Source organism: Chenopodium album, chromosome 6 (assembly GCF_948465745.1).
Source record: "Chenopodium album chromosome 6, dcCheAlbu1.1, whole genome shotgun sequence".
In the NCBI taxonomy this organism is placed as follows: domain Eukaryota; kingdom Viridiplantae; phylum Streptophyta; class Magnoliopsida; order Caryophyllales; family Amaranthaceae; genus Chenopodium; species Chenopodium album.
The window spans coordinates 75,620,444-75,647,662 of NC_137839.1; the positions used below are offsets into that span (position 1 = coordinate 75,620,444).

Below are 27,219 nucleotides of genomic sequence, written 5' to 3' on the forward strand. Positions count from 1 at the left end.
ATTGATTGAGAATTTTTTTGAAAAAATGGCCCACATTAGGCTAAATCCTTTCTTATTATTATTAGTTACAATCCTCATTAGTAGACATCAGATCCACTAGTAAAATTTTAAACCGACTTTATATCAAAAACTTGAAATCAAATCACGTCTATAGCATTGTCTTTTAATTTTTTTTTAATTTTTGTAAATACGAGTCTATTAAAAAATTTAAACAATCCACGTGAGAACGAATTACTTGTACACATAGAATCATAAATATAAACACAAAAAGTTGACTAAGACAGAAAAAAAGCAGAGCAGCCTCCAAATAATAATACTACCAGTAGAATTATTTGACACTCTGTATTTTCAGACAAAATCCAACTTCTCTTCTTCTTCTTCTTCTTCTTCAAAAAAAAAAAAAAATAAAAAATAAAAAAAATAAAAAAATGTACAACTTTCCAAATCATTAACCAACTCCTCCCAAAATTAATTAAAATACCCAAAACAAAGAAAATTGTGGGTGTTTCTTTGAAGAATGAAATTCACCATTTTAGCAATCTTGCTCCTCTGGTTTTCCCCTGTTTTTTCAGCACCAACTGATACTTTAACTTCAACACAATCTCTCTCCTCAAACCAAACACTAATTTCAGCAACTGGGAAATTTGAATTGGGGTTTTTCACACAACAAAATCCCAAAAAATATTATCTTGGAATTTGGTACAAAGATATTCCTTCAGATAATGTTTATGTTTGGGTTGGAAACAGAGATGCGCCTTCATTGAGTGATTCCTGCACCCTCAAATTTGATGATCAAGGAAATCTTGTGATTTCTGATGATCAATCTCACATTCGATGGCAGATTAATGGATCAACGGCTAAAAATCCGGTGTTACAGTTGTTGGATTCAGGAAATTTGGTGATCCGAGAAGCAGGGGATTCGGGTTCGGGTGGATATCTATGGCAGAGCTTTGATCATCCGACTGATACTCTCATTCCGGGTCAAAAACTCGGGTGGAACCTAAAAACGGGTCTCGACCGGTTTTTAACCTCGTGGGCGGGGCCAGATGACCCGGGTACGGGTAATTATAGCTTTAAAATGGATTATCACGGTGACCCGGAAATTTATATGAGGTATGGGGATAGAATAATTTATCGGAGCGGACCATGGGTGGGGCAACGTTTTAGTGGGGTGCCTGAAATGGCAACGGGTAATAATGGTTTTAACTTTACTTTTTACCGCGGGCCGGATGAAGTTTACTATACGTTTGAGTTACCCCCGGGTGGTGAGGTAAAATCAAGGTTATTAGTAACTTTTGACGGGTACCTTAGAAGATTTACGTGGGTGCCAAATACTAGACAATGGACTAGGTATTGGTACGCTAGGGCGGACGATTGTGACACATATAGGGTGTGTGGTCCGTATACGGTGTGCAACACGAGTGGCTTTTTCGATTGCCAATGTCCACAAGGGTTCGAGCCAAAGAACCCTCAAGATTGGGATTTGAGAGACGGGTCAAGTGGGTGCGTCCGAAAGACCGAGTTGGATTGTGGGAAGGATGGTTTTTTGAAGTTGGTAAATATGAAATTACCCGAGAGTACAACTGCTTTTGTAGATGAAGGGTTAAACCTTAATCAATGTAGAGATATGTGCAAGAGGAATTGTAGTTGTACTGCTTATGCTAATTTGAATGTGGTTCAAGGGGTTGGCAATGGGTGTGTTTATTGGACCGATAATTTAACTGATATGAGAGATTATGTTCAAGGTGGACAAGATTTGTACATTCGGCTAGCCGCTTCGGATCTAGGTACGTATATTAACCATTCTAATTTTGCTTTTTATGTGTTTATTTTGTCGAATTGGCTAATTTAGTTAGTCTTGTTTAACGAGTTACATGGCGGTATTAATTACAGTATACTGTATCATGTAGATAAAATCATATCATATTGGCCATTATAAGTAATGAAATCCTATACACTTTCGGTAACATCTTTTTTTATAAAATATATCTTTGTTTCATATTATTTGTAACAATTAAACATTTTTTACTCACTTTTTTATGTCAAATCGTTGCAAATAACATGAGACGAAGGTATAACAAGATTATGTAATGTTCATAATCTATATATTGTGTAGCACAAACTTTAAGCTACAAGTATTATTTAGCATATTAAGCAAATTTGATGATGAATATCTGGACTCTGGAAGTGCAGAATATAGCTTTGTAGAATGTAGATGGCTAGATTGCGGAGTAGATGCTAAGGAGTAATCAAATTCAGGATTACAATATTATTAAAATAATAAACCTTTGATCATTTTTTTATTTGATGATTTTCCTAAATGAAGGAGAATTAATTTGGTTAACAACTTTAAAATACAATATCAAGACAAAAGTTAAAGAGTCGAGGATGTAGATAAGGTATTTTAGGGGTGGTAATTCGGGTCAGCAAGTCGGGTTTAGGTTAGATTTCGGGTTATCCTTTGAAACTATCAAAAATAGTGTAAAACTTAATATTATTACGAAACACGAAACTTAAGTCCAATCGGGTCAAATTCAGATTGTTTGGGTTCGGATCGGGTCGGATCAAAGATTGCCAGCCCTAGGTTTTTATTATTAATTATTAGAGTATTATTATTCTTCTTTTGGGGCCAAGGTTTTGGAAAGTATTGACGTAAAGGAAATGGGAGGTGAAAAAAACATGTTAAGCATGATATTTGTAGATAGGCGTATTATAAGCTTTAATTACCATTGTTAATATCAATGGTGGAACCCATGTAATGTAATGTAGGTAGAGGATCACCAATTTTGACAGATGGGATTTGTGTGTATTCACATAGCAATCAATGACGTATTAATTAACTTCTTGATTAAATTATTGTGCTCGTAGTAATAAGCTCGTTTGTTTATTAAACGTAAGTGATACATGTAAATTTTAAAAGTAGATGAGATTAAAAAAAAATGATTTAGGGAAAAGTTAGAGGGGCTTGCTAATACATCTCACTATCTCAGTAGGTTGAATAAGGTGAATATATTTATGGTTGAAAAAAAAGGGTAAAAATTGCAATTGTATAAGAAAAGAGTTACGGAGTAGATTATATCACAAGTAATTTTTCAAGAAAAAGTGTTTTTTAAGACTCAACCTTAGCTACATGGCGAATTTAAGTGGCCAAATTCAATATCATATATTGACAAAGGTGATTAGTAATAATGCTAAAATGTGTGTGTCTACAACAATTCATAATCTATTATTTCGCAGCAACCTTTTAAAAAACTTAAGAATTAAGGTATACTTTCTCCGTTCCATCACTAATCTGTCGTCCTTATGGCTTGTCAGTCTTAGACATGACCTATTGTGGTCCATAATGATAATATTAATTGAAATATAAAATTTTATGTTAAAGATATTATTAATTCATATGAATAAGGTGAAGGTAATACGAGGGGACCAATGTCTTAAACGAAAATCCAAAAAACTCAGTTGCAGCATATACTTTTGAACTTACTTGAACCAATGATCCAACATAAGCCGACCAAAATTTAACCCTACTTACGAAAAAGAAATAAATAGAAAATTGAAGATAAAAAGGGTGGCTTTTAATGCCCTTAATCAGTGGCAAAAAATTGACACAAATTTTTCTAGAGACTTGATGATAAAAGTGTCCTAAAAATTCAAAAGACCTTGGTCCCAAGTCCTACTTTGTTTGGACCGTTTTCTTTGGGGTCACTATATTTTCAAATTGTTAATTGAGTTGTCTGACCAATTAGCCGTTCTTTTATGACCTGTTTAGGTTTAGTTGGGCCAACTGTTCTCTTCCCCTTTTATATTAACTTTAGAATCTTCATTCTCAAGTTACCATCATTTTACTTTACACTAAAAAGATTACCTTTTTCTAAGTTAAAAGTAGTCTCACGTTATTAGCACAACAAAGATATGTTCAGACTCGATTGTTTGAATGAGATCGTACATCAGAATTTGATTTGTAGAGTGATATGAGCTTGAAATTAGGAATAAGTTAATGGTGGCATGAAATTAAATTTATTACTGTACTTAATAATACCATGTGTTTGATTTTGTTCAAAAAAGAATAATTTTCTTTTATTTGATACTTAAGGGTATAGTATGAGCTATTGAGTCATACTCACGGACTCACCTCCATTTTGAGATTCTGAACCCCATATCTACCTGGTTTAACGTTTGGATTTGGAAATTAATATTTTGTTAAATAGACACAAGATATAGGTTTTACCTATTTGAAGCCTGTAGGTTAACCAAACATCTCCTTACACTAAAATTACAAAAAAGTTATCATGAAAAAAGTGAATTAATTTAAAGGTAGAACTATGTAGTTCTTATTCATACTTTGTTTGGAGAGTAAAATTTGGTTTCGAATAAGCTTTTTAAAACCGGAAGATTAGGCTTTAAAGGTGGATTAATTCATTAATCTATATCATATGGACGTCAGCACTAGTATTACTCCCCCTTTATGGTGTCTATTAGGGGCATCCTATGTCCAAGTGTTTGATTAGTGGATTAACACATTAAAAGTTAGATTAGATCCAAAATAATATTGTCAAAAAGCTTCCTAGAACCTCCTTTAGATGATACCAAGTATATATCTTGTTAAGGAAAACTCCACATATATGAGTTGAGACTAATTATCCGAAATTCAGCTGTACAAAGACATAGAATGATCAAAATATTCAATCAATCAGTTTTTATATATCTAATCGTTCAATGTACATTAAAATAAAGTTACGCGTCCTCTCACAAATGAAATATACTAGCGGTAACTTTTATGATAACCTATTATTATGAAATTGTCTCATGCAAGCAGAATCTTAATCCGATGTGCTGTTAACTTCAGAAGTATAAACAAATACTCCATAGTAGTGTTACTAACTTTCTACCGGAATAATCTCATTAAAAATATAATTGATCCACTCCATGCTATATATAGTTGGGAATATTTTAATTTTGTTGGGTATATTTTATCCATGTTCTTATCATATCCTGAAACATTGTACGGAAAAGAGGAAGCATATTTGTGTAATTAAATCTAACATTAATGTCATATTGTCAGCTAAACTAGGTTTAGCTTAGCTAGTTAATTAGATTAAATAATGGTCTAGTTGCTCTATTATATAGCATCTTCTCATACTAATGTGAATTTCAATTCTTTATTTGCTATAAGATTTTTAAAGTAAGATTAGTGGTTGGGTAGGTTTTATAATGGGAAGATTAGACTATTACTAAACCATGTTTTTAATATAACTAATTAGATTAAAATGTTGAAACAACTAGCAAAGTGGAATGTAGGAAGAAGACCACTAAGTATAAGTTGTTGAACTGTCATTTTCCTATGAAATTGGGCATGGCTCTTGCAAGCCGTGGAAAGTTTGGCCACCTTATTAAAGTAAATTACTCATACTAGTCTTCTAGTTTCGTCGGGATCCTAAGCAGATGTTATATAGTTTAGTTGGTTATAATTTAGGGGTATGATGTATTTAAAAATCAGAAGATTAGTTCGGTATATATTATTTGTCATCGATCCATACCTTTTTCTATATAAAAATAGTAGTAAAATAATTTAAAACTAATGTTATGCTTTCATTGCTTTGAAACTATAGTCCATCATAATTTAAAAACGTGTAGTAAATATAAAAACTTGTATAACAAGTCATTTTTGTCAAATGAAAGCCGTTGAAACTTGAAAGTGTTTAATTTGAACTCAAAAATTACATTAGAAATTTGTTAAGGATAAAAAGTTGTGTTTATCACATGGATTCATACAATGGTGGTCAAACCAATATCGTCTTAATGTAAATCACCATTCATTGTCAAATGAATTTTGTACAATAGAAAATAAAATGCAAGAAAGTTGTAAATTTTAAGTTAGCTATTATTTTTCTTGTTATATGTATAATCTATAAAGAGGCTTACAAAATAAATAAATATAAATAAATAAAGCCTAAAAAAAAGTTACTTAAGACAAATTTTAAATTCAGAGCGATATCTTTGTCAACTAAACTAGTTTACACGTGTTAATATAAACTAGCTAATTGATTAATGTTAGTTAAGAAAACACGTTATAGAAAAGATGTTTTAATTTGAAAGTCTTAAATTTAAATTATGTGCATAACATTTTTGCTTCTCTGTAGAGAATTAACGATTCTTGATATGTCTTTGGCAATGTACCCACATAAAATTATTTAATACACCTTTTAATTATGCGTGATCTTTATTTTAATTTATTTTTAGACACCAAGGCCAAAGATTTAGATAGGAACTGATTTATTTGTCCAGCTAATCATCTTTGAGTTATAATTAAAAAATAAATAAAAAAATAAATAAAAAATGAAGTGATGTGTACTGTTCAACAAATTGGTGACCAAACTGTTAAACAAATTGTGCATACATTGATACAGTATATGTTTGAATTGGACAGCTATTATTACTAGTATAATTTCTTATAACATCGATCATATCTTTCCTTTTCATATCACATAATTTAAATAGTAGGATATTGAGAAATCTAATCGTAAACCATTATGTCCTAAGCAGAGTATGTAAGAGTGGGTGACGATTTTTCTTGAACAGCATATAGAGTATGCGAAAATATATTTTGGATTTATGGATTGATGAGGCTAGGAAAGACTATGCAATACCTTTTTTTATACTTGGTATATATTGTTATTGTGAGATTGAGATCATGCTCCTTTCTATGTTGATTAAATTGATATTTAGTTGATCAGATCATAAGATTCAATACTTATAATAGTTTTATCTAATTATGTACTGTTTATACTGAATAGGGTCTCAAGGCTCTGGAATTGGTTCGGATAGTGCAAAGAAAATTGTAATGGGTATTGGCATTGCTATTGCCTCAATCGTACTTTTGGCTGGCATAATTGCATTGATCATATTGAGACGGAAAAAAGCACAAACTTTGTTTAGAAGAAGACTTGGGGAGACAAGAGGTAAACTCACAAATCATGTCGATAACTTACTCTGTATATACCATCGTCCAAATTTAGTTGTCACGTAGTTAGCTTAGCCAATTGAATTACTAACGTGGTAACTAACCTTTGTTATGTTTTTCAGCCTCTAGGGCAGGTACAACTGAAAGGAGCCAAGAAATTCTCATAAGTGGGCAAATCATCTCTAGCAAAAGAGACTACTCAGGGGAAACTAATAATTTAGAAGATGTTGAATTGCCCATATTTGACCTATATACCATGGCCGTTGCCACCAACAACTTCGACGATGCTACCAAACTTGGACAAGGTGGTTTTGGACGCGTATATAAGGTACACGTACATTTTTTTTTAGCCTTGCATCTATTTGATGGATGTAACCTTGAAAATGGTATCACAAAGATTTAAGCAGCAAATAGTTAAAGCCATGTTGAGACTGGGATCGATTCTCACCCCTGCCCTTTGTGGTTCTCTAAACAACAACAACAACAACAACAACAACAACAAAAAAAAAAAAAAAAAAAAAAAAAAAAAAAAAAAAATAAAAATAAAAAAAGGTAGTTAAAGCCATGTTTTCTTGAACTGATTTTTACTAAATTGAATTTGAGTCTCTTATGAAAGTGTATTTCTATGTATCAAAATTGGTATTTCCTGATTACAAATTTCCATGATTAAGTTGATGAAGAAGTGCTTAAATTGAGCTCAATAATCTGTACATTTATATATGCTTAAATGTGTATTTTGTCTGCCAAAAAAATAGTACCTAAAAGTCTAAAATAACCTGCATTGTAAAAATCAGGGTGTGCTACCAGATGGACAAGAAGTTGCAGTTAAGAGACTGTCTAAGGAATCAGGACAAGGGGTAGAAGAGTTCAAGAACGAGGTTAGATTGATCGCTAAGCTTCAGCATCGAAACCTTGTTCGATTACTTGGTTGTTGTGTAGAGATGGATGAGAAGATGCTCATTTACGAGTACCTCAAAAATAGAAGTCTAGATGCATTTTTGTTCCGTAAGTCCCTCAATCTTAAGTCACTAATAATGTGACATCCCTTTTCATTTAGCTCGGTTTCTTATTTTTATTGCTTAATGATATGTAGATGATGAAAGAAAATCATTGCTTAATTGGCAAACGCGATTCAACATAATATGTGGGATTGCGAGGGGGCTATTGTATCTTCATCAAGATTCGAGGTATAGAATTGTCCATAGAGATATGAAAGCAAGCAACATTTTGCTCGATGGAGAAATGAACCCGAAAATATCAGATTTTGGCATGGCAAGGATTTTTGGAGGTGATCAAACTGAAGGAAACACTAGGAGAGTAGTTGGAACATAGTAAGTTACCCAAAACAATAAACTTATTAGTACCATATTCTTCAATACTTTTGCATAATTTCCTTCATCTTGCAAGCTTATTTCAACTATATATTTCATTATGCAGTGGTTATATGGCTCCTGAATACGCGATGGATGGGCTTTTCTCAGTAAAATCAGACGTGTTTAGCTTTGGTGTACTAGTCCTAGAGATAATTAGTGGGACTAAAAACAGAGGATTTTATAATTCTGATCATGAACTACACCTTCTTGGATATGTAAGTAAAAGCACTTTATATTTTTCCCTTACTATGTCACATTAATGGCTTTATTTATATTACTAACCTTGAGAAAACAAATGCTTAAAATTGACAGTCATGGAAGCTGTGGAAAGAAGGAAAAGGGACCGAGATTCTAGACAAGGTCATGGGAGATTCATACTCGGTACATGAAGTGTTAAGATGCCTACAAGTTGGTCTACTATGTGTGCAAGAGAGGGCAGAAGATAGGCCAACGATGGCATCCGTGGTGCTAATGTTGGGTAGTGAATCTGCATCTTTGCCTCAGCCTAGGCTACCGGGTTTTTGTATGGGATGGAACCCTACTGAGACAGATTCTTCTTCTAGTAAACAAGATGAATCATTCACTGTGAATCAAGTTACTGTCACTATGCTAAATGCGCGATAGTAAAGTTGATAATCGTAGCAAGATTTAGCCCATTGTAGATGTTGAGATGCTTAAGCTACCACAATTTTTTGGTTCATTGGTATTTTAGTCACTTGCTCTGTGTTCTATTTGGGGTAGGGTCAAATTGTTGGAAGGTATGAAAAGAGGGAAACAATTTTGAGGGAGTACTATGTTAATTCCTACAATTAGTTGTATATAATTGCTAAGGTATATATGGTTTAGTTGGAGATTTATTATGTCAAAGCATAAGAATGGTAAATGGTTGTTTACATATTCAGCTCAATTTATAATAAAGTTGAACACAAACCAAACTTAACAACTCATGAGAACCAAGTTTATAAAGAGCTGAATAATTTTTTTTTATTCAACCAAGAGCTCTATGTACCAAGTTAGGTGAGTTTGGGAATCTGGCTTGGCCCAACACAGCACCATGCATGTTTACCAAAAGTCCAATATTGTGCTCAAGGATCCTATTATCATTTCATATAGACTTGACTTTATTTAAAGAATTTAGGAAGATTTTATATAGTCTACATCCTTTGTTGAGTTTGTTCTTTTTTATTTAATCCGCTTTGACTTTTACACTATTCACCACCTTTTCTTTGATTATTTTTGTGAATTATATATAAGTAAAAACATATTCACGTGGGATGTTATTAGATTCGTGTTAACAAATACTATCATAATACAAGTATATAATTTCTATAATTTTTGTTATTGGTCGTTAAAGTTTTGTATTGGAAAGCGTCACATGTCAAGTAAAAATTAACCGAGAAAGTATTAAACACATTATTCTATACTTATTGTCTCATTATCGTATTACAAATTGTACTACTCCCTCCGTCCTCTTTTGCTTGCAATATTGAGGTTTTTTTTTTTTGGTTGAATAGAATAGCTAAGAGAGAAAGATGGTGGGGCTAAAATAAAAAAGAACAAACTATTATATTACAAGTATATAATCTCTATACTTATTGTCTCATTAGCCGCTAAATGGAATGGTTGTATGAGTAAAGTTGTGATCTCTTACAACCTAACATATACGTGATAAACTTAAAGAGACGACTAAATAGGTGATCATTAAATGTAGGAGTATCTATGTTATTTGAATAACTATTTAAGTATGACATAATTCTATTGCTAAAACATTGTTTATATACCTATTCATAACTCATACATGATGTTGAGATAATCCTTAAAAATATAAACACGATTTTTCTCAGCTTGGTTCGGCTCGGCTCGGTTCAGATCGTAGCTGGTGAACTCGACTTGACTCGCCATGAATTAAAGCACGGACAACGGGACAAGAAGGAAGATACTAATCATACACCTAGGACAGTTAGGAATGCGTGCAATTATCGCCTTCCCCCTGGTAGTTCGTGCATTTATCCCTTCTTTTTTGGGGCAGTTAATGCTTACAACCACCGCTTTCCCCCTAATTTTAGCGCTCTTCCTTTCTCACGGTAATATCTTGCATTGCACTTCATTGAGGCATTTCGTCGAACACGAAGATGGCAGACTCTGATCAGCAGCTAAAGTCCGACGCTTTCTTGGAACAGATGAAAACCCACCTCACCACTGATGCTGGGAAAGAGATCACCAAGAAAATTGGCCTCGTTTATCAGCTCCACATCGCCCCCAAGGTAAATTAATTATTTTCATTTTTTTTGTTGTTCATTTTTGTGATTTTATGATAATTTCTTGTGATTTGCCTAAGTTTATTGAATTTGCAGTAATTTGATTAGTTTTATTGATGTGGGGTTTCCTTAATTGGCAGAAATTGGGTTTTAATGAGGTGATTTATACTGTTGATCTTAAGAAAGGAGAGGTTAAGAAAGGTTAGGGTTTCCTGATCAAACTTTGTTATTTATTTGGTTACTAAAATCTTTGAATTTTGATTGTTAATTTTATCAAATTATGTAAAAATTTGTTGGGCTTTTTGAAATTCAGGTGCTTTTGAAGGAGGAAAGCCAGATGCAACATTTTCATTCAAGGATGAAGATTTCATTAAGATTGCAACAGGGAAAATGAACCCTCAAATTGCTTTTATGAGGGGTGCAATGAAGATTAAGGGTAGTATTAGTGCTGCCCAGAAATTCACTCCTGATATATTCCCTAAGCCTTCTAAGATGTGATCCATTCCGTCTTTTCGAATGCAAGAGTATGGTTCTGGATTGCCATTGAAAAAACAAAAAAAAAAAAACAAAAAAATGAACAGCATAAGAAAAGTGCCAATACTTATATAGTTTAGGGAATATCTCTGTTAAGAATCAGGGAATTCATTGTTGTTTATTAGATTCCTGATTCTTTTTAAAATTTGTGGTATTTTCTGTACTTGCTACTTTGCTAGCGAATAAAAATTGTCTTAATTATCACATCTGTGATTTAGCTTCAATTCCTTTTAGTAATTGTGTACATTGTTCATTTTGTGACGTTTGTTAGTTGAGCTTCTATGGGCATTTTATTGCAGCAGTTGTGTGTAAACTTATGGATTGTGTTCCTATAACTGAGTGGTAGATGAAATGCAAACTGAGTGCACTACTGCACTGGCACTTCCATCTGGTTCTTGTGTATGTCATGGACCTATGAATCTATGAGACTATGATATGATATATGCCATTCAAGTTCCGTTTCCCAGTAGTCATTTATGGAGTAGTACATAGACATTGTTTATACCAGATTGTGATCAGGCTGATGTTGCTGGTGGGGACTCAAGCAGTCTAGCTGGCCTGAGTCTGAAAAATTGGTGCAATTCTTGAGCATTGTTGAATGAAATAACAGGATCGGAGATAGGAGAGAGGTTTTGTCAAATGCTGTGGTGTAGGCCTTGGATTTGCAGGAGACAAGAATCTGCTGCGACAGTGGTTGAGATTTAGGCATTTAGCACGACACTTGTTCAGTAAATTGCCAGGCAGAAACAGGTAACATTTTTCATTAGTGATTCATAATTACTTTTGTTTGCAGTTCTTCCTATCGTCTGCCTTGGTAAGAATTAAGTTTGCTCAATTGTCTTCAGAATTTTCCCTTACAATAAGCTGTTTGTCAGTGCTATTAGTTTAGGCTAGTCCTGCTTTTAGAATTAGATCCATCCATCTATCTTTAATGTGTTTGGATTTTAATTTTAGGGAGAATGGGAAGAAGACAGAAACATGGGAGAGAAGGGAAGGGAAGGAAAGATAAGATTTTTCCTTGAATTCTGCAACTTTGGAAAGAAATATAGTTCATTTTAGAGAGAAGGAAAATCAACTCCTCACACTTTCCCTTGGCTTCCCCATCATCTTATTGATGGAAAATAAACCCTTACTTCCCTCTTCACCTCTTCTTTCTAACCCACATCTGAACAAATTGTTAGTTTGTGAGTTTATGTACTTTTCCCATATAGCTCATAGTGTCGCATTTGTATTTCTTCCTTTTGCAATTATATGTAATTTGTCAGTTGCAGTATTTTTGTTATAGAACAACTGGGTATACTGACATCACAGGAAGGAATCTGAACCCTGAATCTTTCCGGCGTGAAGGAAATAAGGAATAGACTCTGTTTTATTATTGGATGTCATAAGAAATGCTTTAAAGTGTGCCAAGGGTGACCCTTGCAGTCTACTACAGCGTATGTGATACTGATTTTGGGCTCGTTGGTTGGTGGATCCTCTAAATAATCAGGGTGAAAAAAAGATGTCAAATACTGGATGTTTTCTTTCAGATGAAACTGACAAAACTGATCTAGTCATTTCATATCTTCCTGTAATAGCCACACTTGAATTGTCATATAATCATGGAAGAGGTTTCTGGAAATTATCAGACCTCCCTAAAGATCTGGAATCTTTTCTGAAGATCTTAGTGTGATTAACTTCGTATTGGAATTTGAAGTGTGTTTGATATCTATTCTTGGTTGGTTATCTTGGACAAAAAGAGTTCCAGAGCCCACTAGCAAAACTCTGGGGCATCGGAAGGCATAGAAACATGAATTCAACTAGACAAAAGTCATGTGTACATCAAGCCTACTTGCTAGCTTAGCTTGCAGCTAGTAGTAGAAGTTTCAGTCCAGTCAGAATGCTGATTTATGACAGGTAATCGTAATTTTGTATATTTTTCTAAATGCTATTCAGCGATGTTTATAAGGATTTTCCCCCCCTCTCCTTTCACTATATTGATTCTTGCTTGTGGGTTGCAAAATATGTATTCTTTGGTTAGATTTGGAAGTATGGATGGCTAATTGATACCCCTAGGTTAGGGGAATTAATTGATACCCCTTAAATTAGGGGTACAATTTAAACTGAGAGAGCAATAAAACCAAATTATAAGAGGATGAATATAAGTGCATCATCTTTTTTCAAACATGACCTGACACCTAGGAATGATCCTAGTCATTGCCTTTGTTCTGAATACGTAGTATATATATATACAAATTACATAGATACATAATACTAGAAGCTTAAAGGTAACTTAGTTTAAAGCAACCTTACAGTAGTAGGGTTTGCCAGGGATCAACTCTTATCTGGGGCAGGGAGGTGAGAAGCTTTTGTGGGATCAAATCGGTGGTGTGTGTGTATTTGGGATAGGAAGGGCTCAGCTCAAACCTCAGCGTACCTGATAAAAACTGAAACCTATGGGCTATTGAAGGTATCATCAATCCGTCCCTGCGGTAATTCATCATAGTCCTTCGAGTTTCTGAAGGCAAAAGTAGAAAACGAGGAGTTAAAGAGCGATTCTACTGTGCTGTTAATCTTCTTCATTCTTTTATGGTGACGGATTCGCCTTAAAATCACCTCCCTGTCCATCTTCTCTGAAGGATGCATCGCCTTTAGACGTATTTGACTAGTGATGTGAGATGGATATGCTAAAGCATCTTCTTCCAAGTATCCAACTTCTTCATCTTCATCTTCTTCAATCTCAACTTGGAGATTTACAATCTCAAGTTTGGATTTCTCTACCCTAGACATCATTTCAGAAGATTTCCAATTCATAACAGCTAAAATTTTATTGGGGATAGAAATAGAAAGTGTTGGGAGCTTAGTTTGTGAGTCAAGGTTCGGAGGCATAAAATATTGCAACATGAATAGGCCGGTGGAATTGGATTCTGCTTGTTTCACTTTTATGGGACCAATTGGCGATTTGGCTCTATTATTAACACTTACAGAATCAGTCACTAAGTGCTTTTACTATTGCCAAGTTTCATCCTAAGCTGCTTTCTTGTATCTCAGATTCTCGGTGATAGGAGGTCTCGGGTTCGAGCCTTCTTAGGAAGTGTGGTATTCATTTGATGAGTTGCTAGAGTTACAACTTAAGACTTGATCACCGAAGCTGTTACAAACTGGCACTTCACGGATCTTTCATCTATATTTTCATGTTTTACCGTGATTGGTTAGTTAGCCTTATTGGGTTCTAAAAGTCAATCATTCATGAATCCCATCAAAATTAAATCTTCTACATCACTCAACTCTAGAGTGGGGTCAAGTGTAATAATGAATGCAAAGGTCATCAAAAACTAGTGTATCCACCAATTCTATCGGTCTGTGATTTTTAATGACATACCCGTTCTGTTTTTCTGAAAGTTTGACTCGTTTGACCTTCAATGCGGATATTTGACCGTTTATAATTACAACTAATTGTTGTTTATATTTCAGGTTTTCTTCTGATCTTAATATATGGATTATTTATAACTTCTAATCTTAAGCATGCAATTGCTTTCATTCTGCCGTTCACTCCAGCATGCAAGTGACCTGAATGCTTTGTTATATATTTTCAAAACTTCAGTCATTATTGGATTGGGTCATTTGGTGTTGGATAAATATTGAGAAGTGAAATATCGGACTAGGCGGTTCTAACAGGGATATACAATTGGTAGGTGTATAAGTGTATTGTTTTGTTAGGTTCAAGTCAAGGTAGAATGGAGATCGAAGAAGTGCTACCTTGGTCCCACATATGAGGCAATCTTAGTGGAATGGAGCTGAGGAAAATACTTGGTAAGATATGGAGTAACATCTTTAAGATCCGAAGGACTTGAATATTATTGGATTATATCTAGTTAGCATCATGTTCTATTCTACATGCTTGTGTAGCCGTTTCGCGTCACAGTTTTATTGCTTTGCTTTGACTTAGTCTATTTGAAATTAATTTAGTCCTAAGCTTGTAGATTACCTAGTAGATGTCTATTCAAATGCAGTTGAGCTTGCCTAAAAAGAAATTTAATGCTAGAAGCCAGTATATAAATGCCAACACATACTGTACCAATAGATCTTCATCACAGGCATCAAGTTGACATACCAACTAAAAATCATTGAGCATATAAATGCTGCAACCAGAAGAATTATTGGTTTTTATCTGAAACACATTCGCATCTGCTCAACAAGGTTGACAGTGCACCTTCTTTGTTACAATTCAACATGCTTTTGAGAGTGCTTCTTGTGGCTCTTTCGCTGCAGTTATGTGCTTCTACTGACACTATAACTCCTATCAGTCCCCTCAGAGCAGGTGATGTACTGACATCTAAAGCCGGGAAGTTTACCTTGGGTTTTTTCAGCCCCGGAAATACCACTCGAAGGTACGTCGGAATCTGGTTCACAAAGGTTTCTGTGCTTACTGCTGTTTGGGTTGCAAATAGAGATAGACCCATCTATGGTTCCAATGGAACCCTTTCGATCATCGAAGGCGGGCATCTTACACTTACCTCCGGGAAAACTGTTGCATGGTCCACAAATATTTCGGTTCCCGTCTCCCTAAACAAAACTAACAGCACCTCATGTCAACTTCTAGATTCTGGAAATTTAGTCTTGACTGCTGATAATGGCAAAACTCTGCTGTGGCAAAGTTTTGATCACTTAACAGACACTTTTCTGCCAGGAATGACGCTTGGGTTAGATAAAAGAACTGGGTTAAACCGTTATTTAACCTCTTGGAGATCAAAAGATGATCCAAGGTCTGGAAAATACACCTTTCAAGTTGACCCAAAAGGATCTCCTCAATTCTTCTTGTACCATGGCTCGGACTTAATATGGCGAACAGGTCCATGGGTAGGACAGAAATGGAGTGGAGTACCAGATATGACTCATGCTTATATCTTTAACTATAGTTTTGTCAGCAATGCAAATGAGGTTTCCGTAACCTACAACCTTCTTAGCGATTCCATCATCACAATCTTCTCGGTGGATGGTCTTACAGGAACAGTCCAGAGACAGACATGGCATGAAAATACGAAACATTGGACTAAGTTCTGGTCTGCACCAAAGGAGCTTTGTGATCAGTATGGGGAGTGTGGTCCTTTTGGTAACTGCAACCCCAATGGTGGCAATCAATTTCAGTGCACCTGTTATCCTGGGTACTTCTTTCCTTTCTTGCTAATGAATTCATATATTATTTATGTTTATCTACCGAGTATTTCATTACACACACTATTATTTGTTCTTTTGAATGTTACTAGCACCTCTGAAAAACTTGTGGATAACCTTAATTCTTTGACGTTATGTGCTGATTCTTTAGCTGATCACAAGCATCCATAAATACTTGTCTACCAACAGGTATAAGCCTAAATCACCGCGAGATTGGTATCTGAGAGACGGTTCAGCAGGTTGTGTAAGAGAAGAAAACAGGTCAATGTGCAGAAATGGAGAAGGATTCTTGAAGTTAGCAAGCGTTAAGTTGCCAGATACATCGAAAGCTGTAGTGAACAAGAGCTCGACATTGAAACAGTGTGAACAAGAGTGCTTGAAGAACTGCTCTTGCGTTGGATATACCAGTGCAGACGACAGTGGTGGAGGCAGTGGCTGCATTTCATTGTACGGCCAGTTGATGGATACCAGAATGTATCCTAGTGGGGGCCAAGATGTGTACTTCCGGGCCGATGCAGTTGAGCTAGGTATGACTTCATTTAATTTGTGTGTATCTATAATTTGATATTCATGTCAATGATTTCTGGTTGTACTAGGACCAAGTTTCTAGTACTATGACCAAGGAATAATTTGCTTGAAAACACATCCGTGTGACCTTTGTAACTTTAATTAAATACACCTACTTGGCTAAATAATTATGGAGTACTTTATTTCACTCCAAAGGCAAAGAATTAGTTTGCATATTAACTCAACTTTTGCTGATAACTCAACCATAGACCTTGTAAAACTAACTCATACTTGATTATCCTATTTGAATCATTTGGCCAAGATTAGAATTGATCCAGTCGAATATTATTAGCTGATTATAGTCTATAGGACTGAATATCATGAACTGCCCTGAAATCAAACCCAATATTATATCATCAAAAATCTGGAAAATAACTCAAACTATACTGATCCTGAAAAAAAAAAAGGCAATCCAAATGACCTGTTTGGCACCTCTGCTCAAACTCCCACTTTCCTTGCCCCAGTTGGCCAGATGCTAGTCAGTTCCAATCTCTTTGCCAAATAATAAGATAAATTTCTGTACTTTGCTATTGAATACCATTTAGAAAACAGAAAGTTTATGATTTACTTTCGTAGTAAAGTTTTAGTCATGAATACCACTACAAATTTGTTCTTCTTAAAGTTCTTAGTGCCGACGGTAAGAAAGGTATTATCTTCCTAGTTGCAATGCTTAAGCAGTATTTCTAAACAACATGTTTGTGCTTTGCAGAAAGATATCGGAGGTCAAAAGGCCTTTTTGCAAATAAGAAACTGGAAGCACTTCTCATAGGGCTTGTGGTGCTAATATTTTTATTATTGATCCTTTTCGTGGGCTATTGGGTACATCAGAAGATTAAAAAAGGTACTCCTGATTATCTCATTTTGTGCTTTACTTTGCAGTAATAGATTTAACATGGACTTTTTGTAACTATAAAATCTATGATAGTAATCTTAAGATATACGGAGTACTTTGTAATGAAGACAATGATATGACATTCAATTGGTAAAATCATCTATATGTGATGTACTGAAATTAGAAGGGTACAGAGTCAGAGTTTCACAAAGCTTAGTAGCTTACATGTATACTTCTATTTCCATCCAAACCAGCAGTACCTACATTTTCAATTTAGGATCAACAATTTGAAACAAACTCGATAAAAATAGAGAAAGGGTTCAGTGTTTATAATCGATTGCTAACATGCCCTTATAACTGATAAGGAAGAAAAGTGATTTATTACATAACAATTACATAGGTTATATACTTGCATTGCAAAATCATGTCATACCTTTAAATACTCCGTATGAGATGGGGGCAATGTGACAAAATGACAAAAAATTTCAAACAGAAGGATTAAATTATCTATATGCTTTAGATACATGTTCCTCTTTAAATAGGTTCTGCCAAAATTTTTGAATACCTTTCAATAACAAACTATCAAAGAGGTCATTGCTTGAAAATATATCTAATTGATGATATATAGAACGGCAAGAGGAAGCTGAAAGGTCCCTTTGGACGAAAGATGCTGAAGAAAGTGATGCCAGTTCAGAATTACCCTTCTTTACTCGTAGCGAAATAGCTGCAGCTACAGACAATTTCAGTATGGCTAATAAGCTTGGAGAAGGTGGTTTCGGATCAGTGTACAAGGTGTTATTTTTTCCTGTTACAGGATTGCTCCAAAGTTGATTTTTTTTTTTTTTTTTTACACAGCTTACATTAGGATTCGTCTATATGATTGCTGAGATATCTGTACTCTGCTAATAGGGTCGAATGGAAAATGGGCAAGAAATTGCTGTAAAAAAACTGGCTCCAAATTCAGGGCAAGGTATACAAGAATTTAAGAATGAAGTTAGGCTAATTGCTAAACTTCAGCACAGGAACCTTGTGAAGATGTTAGGGTGTTGCATTAGAGGAGACGAGAAGATGTTGATCTACGAATTCATGCCAAACAAAAGCTTGGACTATTTCATTTTCAGTAAGTCGGTTCCTAAAAACTACTTCCACCCTGTATTAGTTTTACCTGTCCCATATAATATTCAGTACAAAAGATTTAAGTTCATGTTAATGTTCCTAAAGATTTTAAATTCTTAACACAATCTGTTTATAAATCAATTTCATTGAAGATGAGGAGAATAAGTTGTCTTTGGATTGGAATAAACGCTTTGACATCATAATGGGGATCGCTAGAGGGATGTTATATCTTCACCAAGACTCGCGACTAAGGATCATCCACAGGGACATGAAAGCAAGCAATGTCTTGCTGGATAAAGATATGGTTCCCAAAATCTCAGATTTTGGAATGGCTAGAATTTTCGGAAATGAGCAAGTGCAAGTAAACACTACCAGGGTGGTCGGAACCTAGTAAGTACATTACATGAATGCAAACATAATATTGCTCATAAATCTTAAAGACATAATATTGTAAAGCAGGGCATCTGACTAGTCTTGGTTATGGCTTTTCTACTTTCGCAGTGGATATATGGCACCAGAGTATGCACTGGAAGGACTGATGTCTGTAAAGTCTGATGTCTTTAGCTTTGGAGTCTTGTTACTGGAAATTATTACTGGTAGAAAAAACTCGGGTTTTTATCATGACAATCCTTCTATAAACTTAGTTGGTCATGTAAGTAACTTTAATCATTTTCTAAAGACAAATTTTAGATGCTAAAGTGCATATGATGCTCTATTTCAAAGATTGGATTAATGCAAATTTGTACAGGTTTGGGAGCTTTGGAAAGAAGGAAAATCTTCGGAAATTGTTGATCCATCATTGAAAGATGCAGATATTGAGGAACTTTTAATATGCATACAAACTGGACTATTATGTGTGCAAGAATGTGCAGATGATAGACCAACAATGTCAGCAGTAGTTTTTATGTTGAGCAACAAAGTCGAACTTCCTTCTCCGAATCAACCTGCATTTATCCACAAAGGGCGTCAACAAGATGCAGATCCATCATCATCTAGTGCTGGTGCATATTCAGTAAATGAACTCTCAATCACTTCCATGATTGACGGTCGCTGAGGCTGAGGCCGAGGCCGAGGCCAGGGTCGGGTTAATGTTAATCTGAGCTTATATGTGATTTCTGTTTGAACATTTCATTCTAGGATCATAGGATGTCTATTAAGAAAAATTGCTCTAATATTTATAGTTTTTGCTGTAAGAATAAATAAATAGTTATAAAGTTATTCACATGTAAAAAAGGGTTGGGAAATGCTAAGTTGTTTACGGAATTTCAAATAATAGTTAATAATTTATTTGACTAGCTCACAACTTTTGACGTTATTTTTAGATAGTTGACTTTAATATAATGCATTGACTTTTTTGTACCAGCTTATTTATGACTGAGGAAATACCAGAGGGGCATTAAAGTCAAAATATTCTTATCCCACCAACGTCTTCAATTTATCCACATATTCACGCGCTAAACAGAGGGTATACTTCAGCATAATTAATACTCCGTACTCTTTTGTTCCGCTAAAGTGTTGAAAAATTTGTTAATTGTAGTCAATTAAAGTTTATATTTTGTAAATTATAGTCATTTTAAAAAAATTACAATTTGCAGTCAAAAAGTACTACGGAGTAATAACTTATTAATTGCCATCCAAATCAATTTTTAAGCCTCAATTTGTGTGTTGAAAAAATGTCCTGCAAAGGTTTTAGGGGTCATTTAAGCTTTTAAAAATCTGAACTGAGCTCGAAATTGGGAAAAAATAACGTAAGTGTCTTGTTTTGCGTATCAAAAAATGTATTGATTTGTATGCAATTATTTTGCCGTGAATACGAGGCACTTACATTAATTTTTGTCAATTCCAAGCTTAATTTAAACCTTTAAGAGATAAAATGGACCCTAAGACGTACTCCCTCCGTCCCTTAATACAATGCCTCTTTCTCTTTATTATGTGAGAAAAAAAATGTTCAAATGAGGTATTGTATTAAGGGACGGAGGGAATAACATTTTTCGGCACGTAAGTCGATGAAAAAAATGAATGGGGTGGCAATTTACAATTTATTAGTACTTTTTGGCTGTAATTTGCAAAATATAAACTTTAAATACTACGTAATTGCAATTGACAAATTTTTCCTAAAGTATTATTGGTAGAAAGTTAATGGAAGGTTAAGGCATAAATTGACAAACTCTAGGGCTCCCTATTTATTAGTTCAATTTATTTCCAATTATTGTAGGATAAATAATTGGGTAATGTTACATGAAGCCCTTAGGGATAAGAAAAAACATTAAATAATTTTCCTTATTTGCTGGCTTGTGCTATGCACGGATTATTTATATAAAATTGTATTGAGAGAGAAGTTTGGAAATATCAGTAAGTCATTATAGGGTATAATATGTAATCGAAAAAATTGTATTGAGAGATGAGTGAAGAAATATCAGTAAGTCATTATAGGGTATAATATGTAATCGGAAACATGATTAAAGAAATTAAAATTTTGGAACTTTAATCGAAAAAAAGGCTTAAATAGAAGGTGGAAGGGCTAAAATTATAGAGAGAATAGGAAAAGGTTGAATTAAAGGGGGGAGATGAAGTGTGTATGAAAGATGAAGTATAAGTTTAATGAAAGAATTAAAAAAAACGGTGTAATAAAAAATTAATAGTGTAAGATGACATGTGGCACTATGGTTAGAGAAGTGTAATAGAATGGATGGGGACATGTGTCTTTCTTTGTGTAATAGAATAGATTTAGCAATGCATGAGACCAAATCACACACAATGACACGAATAAGTGTAATTAATGTTATATATTTATTTGCTTTTATTTTTTCAATTTTAGCTCCTTATATGTAATTTTAAGGGTTATGTAAAGTATTTTCCTTCAAAATAACTTAGGAAAATACTTTATGTAGGAAAATAATTTATTTCCTTATATGTAATCATAAGGGTTATGCAAATCTTAATGTTATGTGAGGGTTGATAAATTAAATTCAAATTTGTAAGAATCATAAATTCTAATAACTAATAAGGACTACTTGAGTCCAATATACAACTAACTATATGTTAATAAGATCTAATAAGCTTAGGGCCTGTTCCGATTGACTGAACTCAGCTGAACTGAACTGAACTGAACTGAACTGAACTGACTTATTAATTAGTAATTTTTAACTACGGATTAGTGATCTTTGATTATTTATTGATTATTTATTACTATACATATGTGTATATACAAATGTACATAATAATAATAATAATAATAATAATAATAATAATAATAATAATAATAATATTATTATTATTATTATTATTATTATTATTATTGATGATTATTATTATTATTATTATTTATTGATTATTATTATTATTATTATTATTATTATTATTATTATTATTATTATTATTATTATTATTATTGTTATTATTATTATTATTATTATTATTATTATTTATTGATGATTATTATTATTATTTATTGATTATTATTATTATTATTATTTATTGATTATTATTATTATTATTATTGTTATTGTTATTTTTATTATTATTATTATTATTTATTGATGATTATTATTATTATTATTTATTGATTATTATTATAAGTATTATTATTTCAATTATTATTGTTATTATTATTATTTATTGATGATTATTATGATTATTATTTATTACTTATTGATTATTATTATTATTATTATTATTATTATTATTATTATTATTATTATTATTATTATTATTATTATTATTATTATTATTATTATTATTATTATTATTATTGTTAATATTATTATTATTATTGTTGTTGTTGTTGTTGTTGTTGTTGTTGTTGTTGTTGTTGTAATAAGAGCTTAAAAGAATGAAATTTGGCTTTATATCATTAGCAATATCATTAGACGTAAATTAAGAGCTGAACTGAACTGAACTAAACTGAACTGAGCTGAACTGAACTGAACTGAATTGAACTGAACTGAACTGAATTTCAACGGAAGAGAACAGACCCTTAGATTGGTTTTTAAAACTTAGACAAAAAATTCATGCATACTTCGTTTACGATTAAAGTATGTGTAAAACGGGTAAATAATAAAATGAATCCTAAGTCCATATGATACTTACTATTCGAGCCTTCAAATGACTTTATGCACGCAACATAGGTATGTAATAGTAATTTGAAGTATTTAGGGTTATAAAAAACTCCATGTTAGCAATCTACTTTCGATTCTTTTGTAAATATTAAAATTTGCATCGATCTGTTTATATGGTATTATATTCTTTTTATCGTAAACATGCATTATGTGGACATATATAGTTCTATAAATATATATACATCTAGGTTAAGAGATTTTATGTGTGAATTTGGAATTTAGTTTCACAAAATCATAAAAGTTAGTCAGTTCTCCTAAGCCATTAACAATATTCTGCACTGAAGGATAGTATTATGGGTGTTATGGTGAGTTTTTCTTTCGCTTTGAAGTCCTCTTATTAATATAACCAGTTTACCATGGTATTAGAGCAATTTACATTCATTTGTGTTATTATTTTCTTAATATGAGACTATGAATTCCACATTTTCTTTAATCGTTTAAACCATGAAATGCTTTGCAGTTGTTGGTTGGTACATCAATTTCAAGTTCATTATATTGTGAATTTTGTTATCCATATTAGCTGATAAACTCATTCGTTTAATATGTTTTGCTTCATAAATTCGTAAAAAATCTTAAATCAATCTTCTTTTATTTACATCTTTAAAAGTAACATAACCCGACGTACTCCATATCATAGTTTATTTTGTTTCTTCCTCTTACACTAAATCCTACATGTGTTTATTTTAACCACTTTTTTAGTTAGAGGCTTTACCAAGTATACATGCATGCATGATACATCCTTTAGAAAATCCTAACATATACAAAATCCCTTATGTTTTCAATGGAACTACTTTAGGTGATTGAGAAAAAATATGTATAGAATTCATTATTTGCAAAGAACAAGCTTGAATTTCTTCTAAAACCTCAATAACATGGCAGAATGATCTACTTCGCAATAAAAGTAGTTTATCTTCTTAACACGAGTATTATTTAATTAACTCATAACATACATTAGGAAATAAATCTGCAATAACTAAGTCTTATCCAATAAAATCAATTTTTTTTTCAATCATTCAAATTTTTTTCTTTTTTTTACTAAATTAAATTACAGTCAAATCCAATAATTTACTAACCCTAATTAATCCTCCCATAAACAACCAACTAATAAACTTTTTTCACAAACAATACCACCACCGTCACCAAAACCCCAAAGTACCCCCTCACACCAAAACACAACAATCAAAACTCTCACCAAATTACAAGGGCATTTTAGTCATTTCACTTAAAAAATCCCAACAACTAGATCACGTGTCACCTTTCCATTTCATACAATTAAATTTATTTTCCACTGTATAAAAATGTAGTGGACTGTAATCTTCTTTCTTTCTTTCTTCCTTTCATTTTCTCTCTCTTTTATCAATTTCTCTCTCCTCCCAAAAAAAAAAAAAACAAATGTCAGAATCCAAAACCAAAACCCCAAAAAACCCCTTCACTTCATCATCATCTTCTTCTTCTTCATCTCTTCTCATTACCAAAGAGAAAATGGCAAATGAACTTCCAGAATATTTCAAATGCCCCATTTCTCTTGATATAATGTCCGACCCGGTTATCCTCTCTTCGGGTCATACCTTTGATCGGAGCTCCATTCAAAGATGGATTGACTCAGGCCACCGTACTTGTCCAATTACCAAACTACCCCTCCCTGACCCACCTTCCCTCATCCCTAACCACGCCCTTCGCAGCCTCATTTCCAACTACACGCCCACCCAACTCACCCCAACTCGGTCTGACTCGGATGGGTCTGGGTCTGACTCACCGAGTCAACTCGGGTGTCTAATCTCGAAGCTTAACTCGAGGGGTTCGACGGTTGAGGAGAAGGTTGAGTCGTTGGTGAGGTTGACGGGGTTGTCGAAGGCTAACCCGGGGTTCCGAGCGCGGCTCACTGAGTCGGGCGCAGTGTCTGCTGTGTTGCGGTGTGTTGACTCGGATAATGACCCGGGTTTGCAGGAGAAGGCGTTGTTGCTGTTGTTGAATTTGAGTTTGGAGTCGGATGATAATAAGGTGGGGTTGGTGGCGGAGGGGGCGGTGGCGAGGGTGGTTAGTGCTTTGGGGAGCACCGCTGCTGCGGTGGCAGCAACGGTGCTCACCAGCCTCGCTGTGGTGGAGGTGAACAAGGCGACCATCGGGGCTCACCCCGGTGCGGTAAGGTGCCTTGTTCACCTCCTCCACACGGGGAGAGGAAGAGAGAGGAAAGAAGCTGCGACCGCTCTCTTTACTCTCTCTTCCTTCCCCGAGAACCGTCGTAGGACGGTTGACTGCGGGGCAGTCCCGATTTTGATCAGAATGGCAAAATCGGGACTCGAGCGAGCAATCGAAGTGCTGGGATTGCTCGCTAAGTGTAAAGAAGGGAGGGAGGAGATAGTGAAATGTGATGGGGTTGTAGAGATTTTGGTACATTATGTGAAAAATGGGAGTTTAAGGGGAATTCAATATGGATTGATGACATTGAATTTGATTTGTTGTAGTAGTGATAGAGTGAAGAGACAAGTAAAAAATCAAGGAGTTTTGGAGATTTGTTTTGGGTTAATTCAAGATGATAATGAGAAGATTCATAGGGTTGCATCCAATTTGGCTAAAGTTTTGCAAGAGAATTAACAAGAACAAAGATAATTTGAGGTGAGATGATTTGGGATTTATTATTGGGTCAACAAGTTTTACCCTTTTGAGAATTGAGATACTTCAAATGTTGGTTTAATTTTTATACTAGTTCTTTTTGTTGTACAAAAGAGAAAAAGGAATAGAAGTTTTTTTTTTTTTTATTTTGTTGCTGTATCAATTCTCAATGTACATTATTTTAATAAACAAAATATGGATAAAGAACTCTTCTTTGAATTTTTGCATTTTATTACATTATTAAAGTACAACCTTGTTGCAATCACTTCCTACAAAGCCGCAATTTTTATTACACTACAGTGGAGCCAACGAGCTAGGTACAACCGGATATATAATAAAGTCTATTGAGTTATACGCTGGGTGGTTTTAGGTTAAGTAGTTATAAATGGAAATCAATTTCGTCATCATTATAGGCTTACAGCACTACGGAGTAATATAATTGAGGTTAAACTTATAAGTGGAATTGTATCCAATTTCTTGCTTAAATGATCATAACATGGTGGGTGGAGCAATTAACTAAATTTGTTAAACTTAATGATAAAATTAGCTAACTTAAGCAAAGTGTATTCCAATGTTATCTTTCATGAGTATTTTTAAGGCATTTGGATTGTAGTTAAAAGGATAGATATTATTGTTTAATTTTGAGAGTTTCTTTGTTGGTTCTAGTGCGGTTTTTTCATTTGTTTTGGGTAATAAAGAAAAAAAAAAAAAAAAAAAAAAAGGGGGTAAGAATATGCTTTGGATAAGAAAATTGATGATTCACAAAAAGTGGGTTCATGACAATTGACAACTTATTGGGCTTATTCCTACTCGGCTACTCGTATTCACTATCAAAGTGGCTTGCCTATAATCTAGAAGACATAATCTAGAAGACATAGGGTTCAAATCTTGCCTTGTTGCTTCTATGTTTGGGTACGGGAACGATTTAGTATGAAATTTGGTATATACGGAGTAATTTAATAAGATCATCCGCTGCCTATGGTCTAGAAGACATAAGATTCAAATCTTGCCTTGTTGCTTCTAGGTTTGGATACGGATACAATTTAGTATGAAATTGAGTATATACAGAGAAACTTAATAAGATCATCTGATATTGAATGTCTAGATTTAAACTAGTTTGAAGAAATTTATGAGAATTGATTTTTCTACAAATTGAACGTTGATTTCACATAATTAGATGTGTAAGACAATTTTCTTTTTCTCTTCTAATTTGCATGAGAGTTTTACATTTGCTTTTGTCGAAACATAACTAGAGCATGTTTACTTTAATGCTACGTAATTGGTTATAAACACTATGAACCACAAAAAAATATAGATTAATTGATTCGAATTTCACTTGATCAACCTATTTGACTTGACAATGGAGAAAAAACTAAAAAAAAGACACCACTCAAGTAGCTAGTAGTTTTCATGTATTTGGATTATTATGAACCCAATAAATGCCATGATCAGCTAGGTCCAATAAATTTGGACAATTAATAGGATATTTTGGATCATACAAAATTGTTATGGATTACAATCTTAACCAACCAATTAATGGTCTCAAAAAGAATCAGTTAAATATCGATTTTTTAAATACTATTACAAACATTATCCCCTTCGTTTCTACTTGATAGTCATATTTGAAAAATACTCCTTATAAATTTGAAATAAAACCATAAATTAAATAAGAAAAACAAACACTTGAAATTTT

General features: G+C 33.6%; 2 protein-coding genes and 1 pseudogene across 2 annotated transcripts; all 3 read left to right on the plus strand.

The window, feature by feature from the left end:
- Window positions 1-280: 280 nt before the first annotated feature.
- LOC145637270 (uncharacterized) lies at window positions 281-20,064 on the plus strand. The gene is made up of 18 exons (XM_081688738.1): window positions 281-1,787; window positions 6,795-6,959; window positions 7,084-7,289; window positions 7,756-7,966; window positions 8,055-8,292; window positions 8,399-8,549; window positions 8,647-8,957; window positions 10,179-10,327; window positions 11,473-11,525; window positions 11,920-11,940; window positions 15,258-16,270; window positions 16,470-16,807; window positions 17,557-17,688; window positions 18,308-18,471; window positions 18,589-18,799; window positions 18,948-19,185; window positions 19,297-19,447; window positions 19,544-20,064. Exons 1-18 carry the CDS (start codon window positions 518-520, stop codon window positions 19,847-19,849), a joined length of 5,328 nt encoding a protein of 1,775 aa, XP_081544864.1. The 5' UTR covers window positions 281-517; the 3' UTR covers window positions 19,850-20,064.
- On the plus strand, window positions 10,318-11,330 carry LOC145636348 (sterol carrier protein 2-like). The gene is made up of 3 exons (XM_081687883.1): window positions 10,318-10,598; window positions 10,733-10,793; window positions 10,906-11,330. The coding sequence occupies exons 1-3, from the start codon at window positions 10,467-10,469 to the stop codon at window positions 11,088-11,090; spliced, it is 378 nt and encodes a 125-aa protein (XP_081544009.1). The 5' UTR covers window positions 10,318-10,466; the 3' UTR covers window positions 11,091-11,330.
- A 4,144-nt stretch (window positions 20,065-24,208) lies between the features above and the next one.
- Window positions 24,209-25,852, plus strand: LOC145635318 (U-box domain-containing protein 8 pseudogene; annotated as a pseudogene).
- Window positions 25,853-27,219: the final 1,367 nt, after the last annotated feature.

Excerpts from the sequence above, each read along its gene's own strand:
- LOC145637270 (XM_081688738.1), top strand. The coding sequence starts at position 518 with ATGAAATTCACCATTTTAGCAATCTTGCTCCTCTGGTTTTCCCCTGTT. Across the intron at positions 8,293-8,398 it reads AGGAGAGTAGTTGGAACATA|TGGTTATATGGCTCCTGAAT; the intron begins GTAAGTTACCCA and ends TTCATTATGCAG. Across the intron at positions 8,550-8,646 it reads AACTACACCTTCTTGGATAT|TCATGGAAGCTGTGGAAAGA; the intron begins GTAAGTAAAAGC and ends TAAAATTGACAG.
- LOC145636348 (XM_081687883.1), top strand. The coding sequence starts at position 10,467 with ATGGCAGACTCTGATCAGCAGCTAAAGTCCGACGCTTTCTTGGAACAG. Across the intron at positions 10,599-10,732 it reads AGCTCCACATCGCCCCCAAG|AAATTGGGTTTTAATGAGGT; the intron begins GTAAATTAATTA and ends CTTAATTGGCAG. Across the intron at positions 10,794-10,905 it reads GAAAGGAGAGGTTAAGAAAG|GTGCTTTTGAAGGAGGAAAG; the intron begins GTTAGGGTTTCC and ends TTTGAAATTCAG.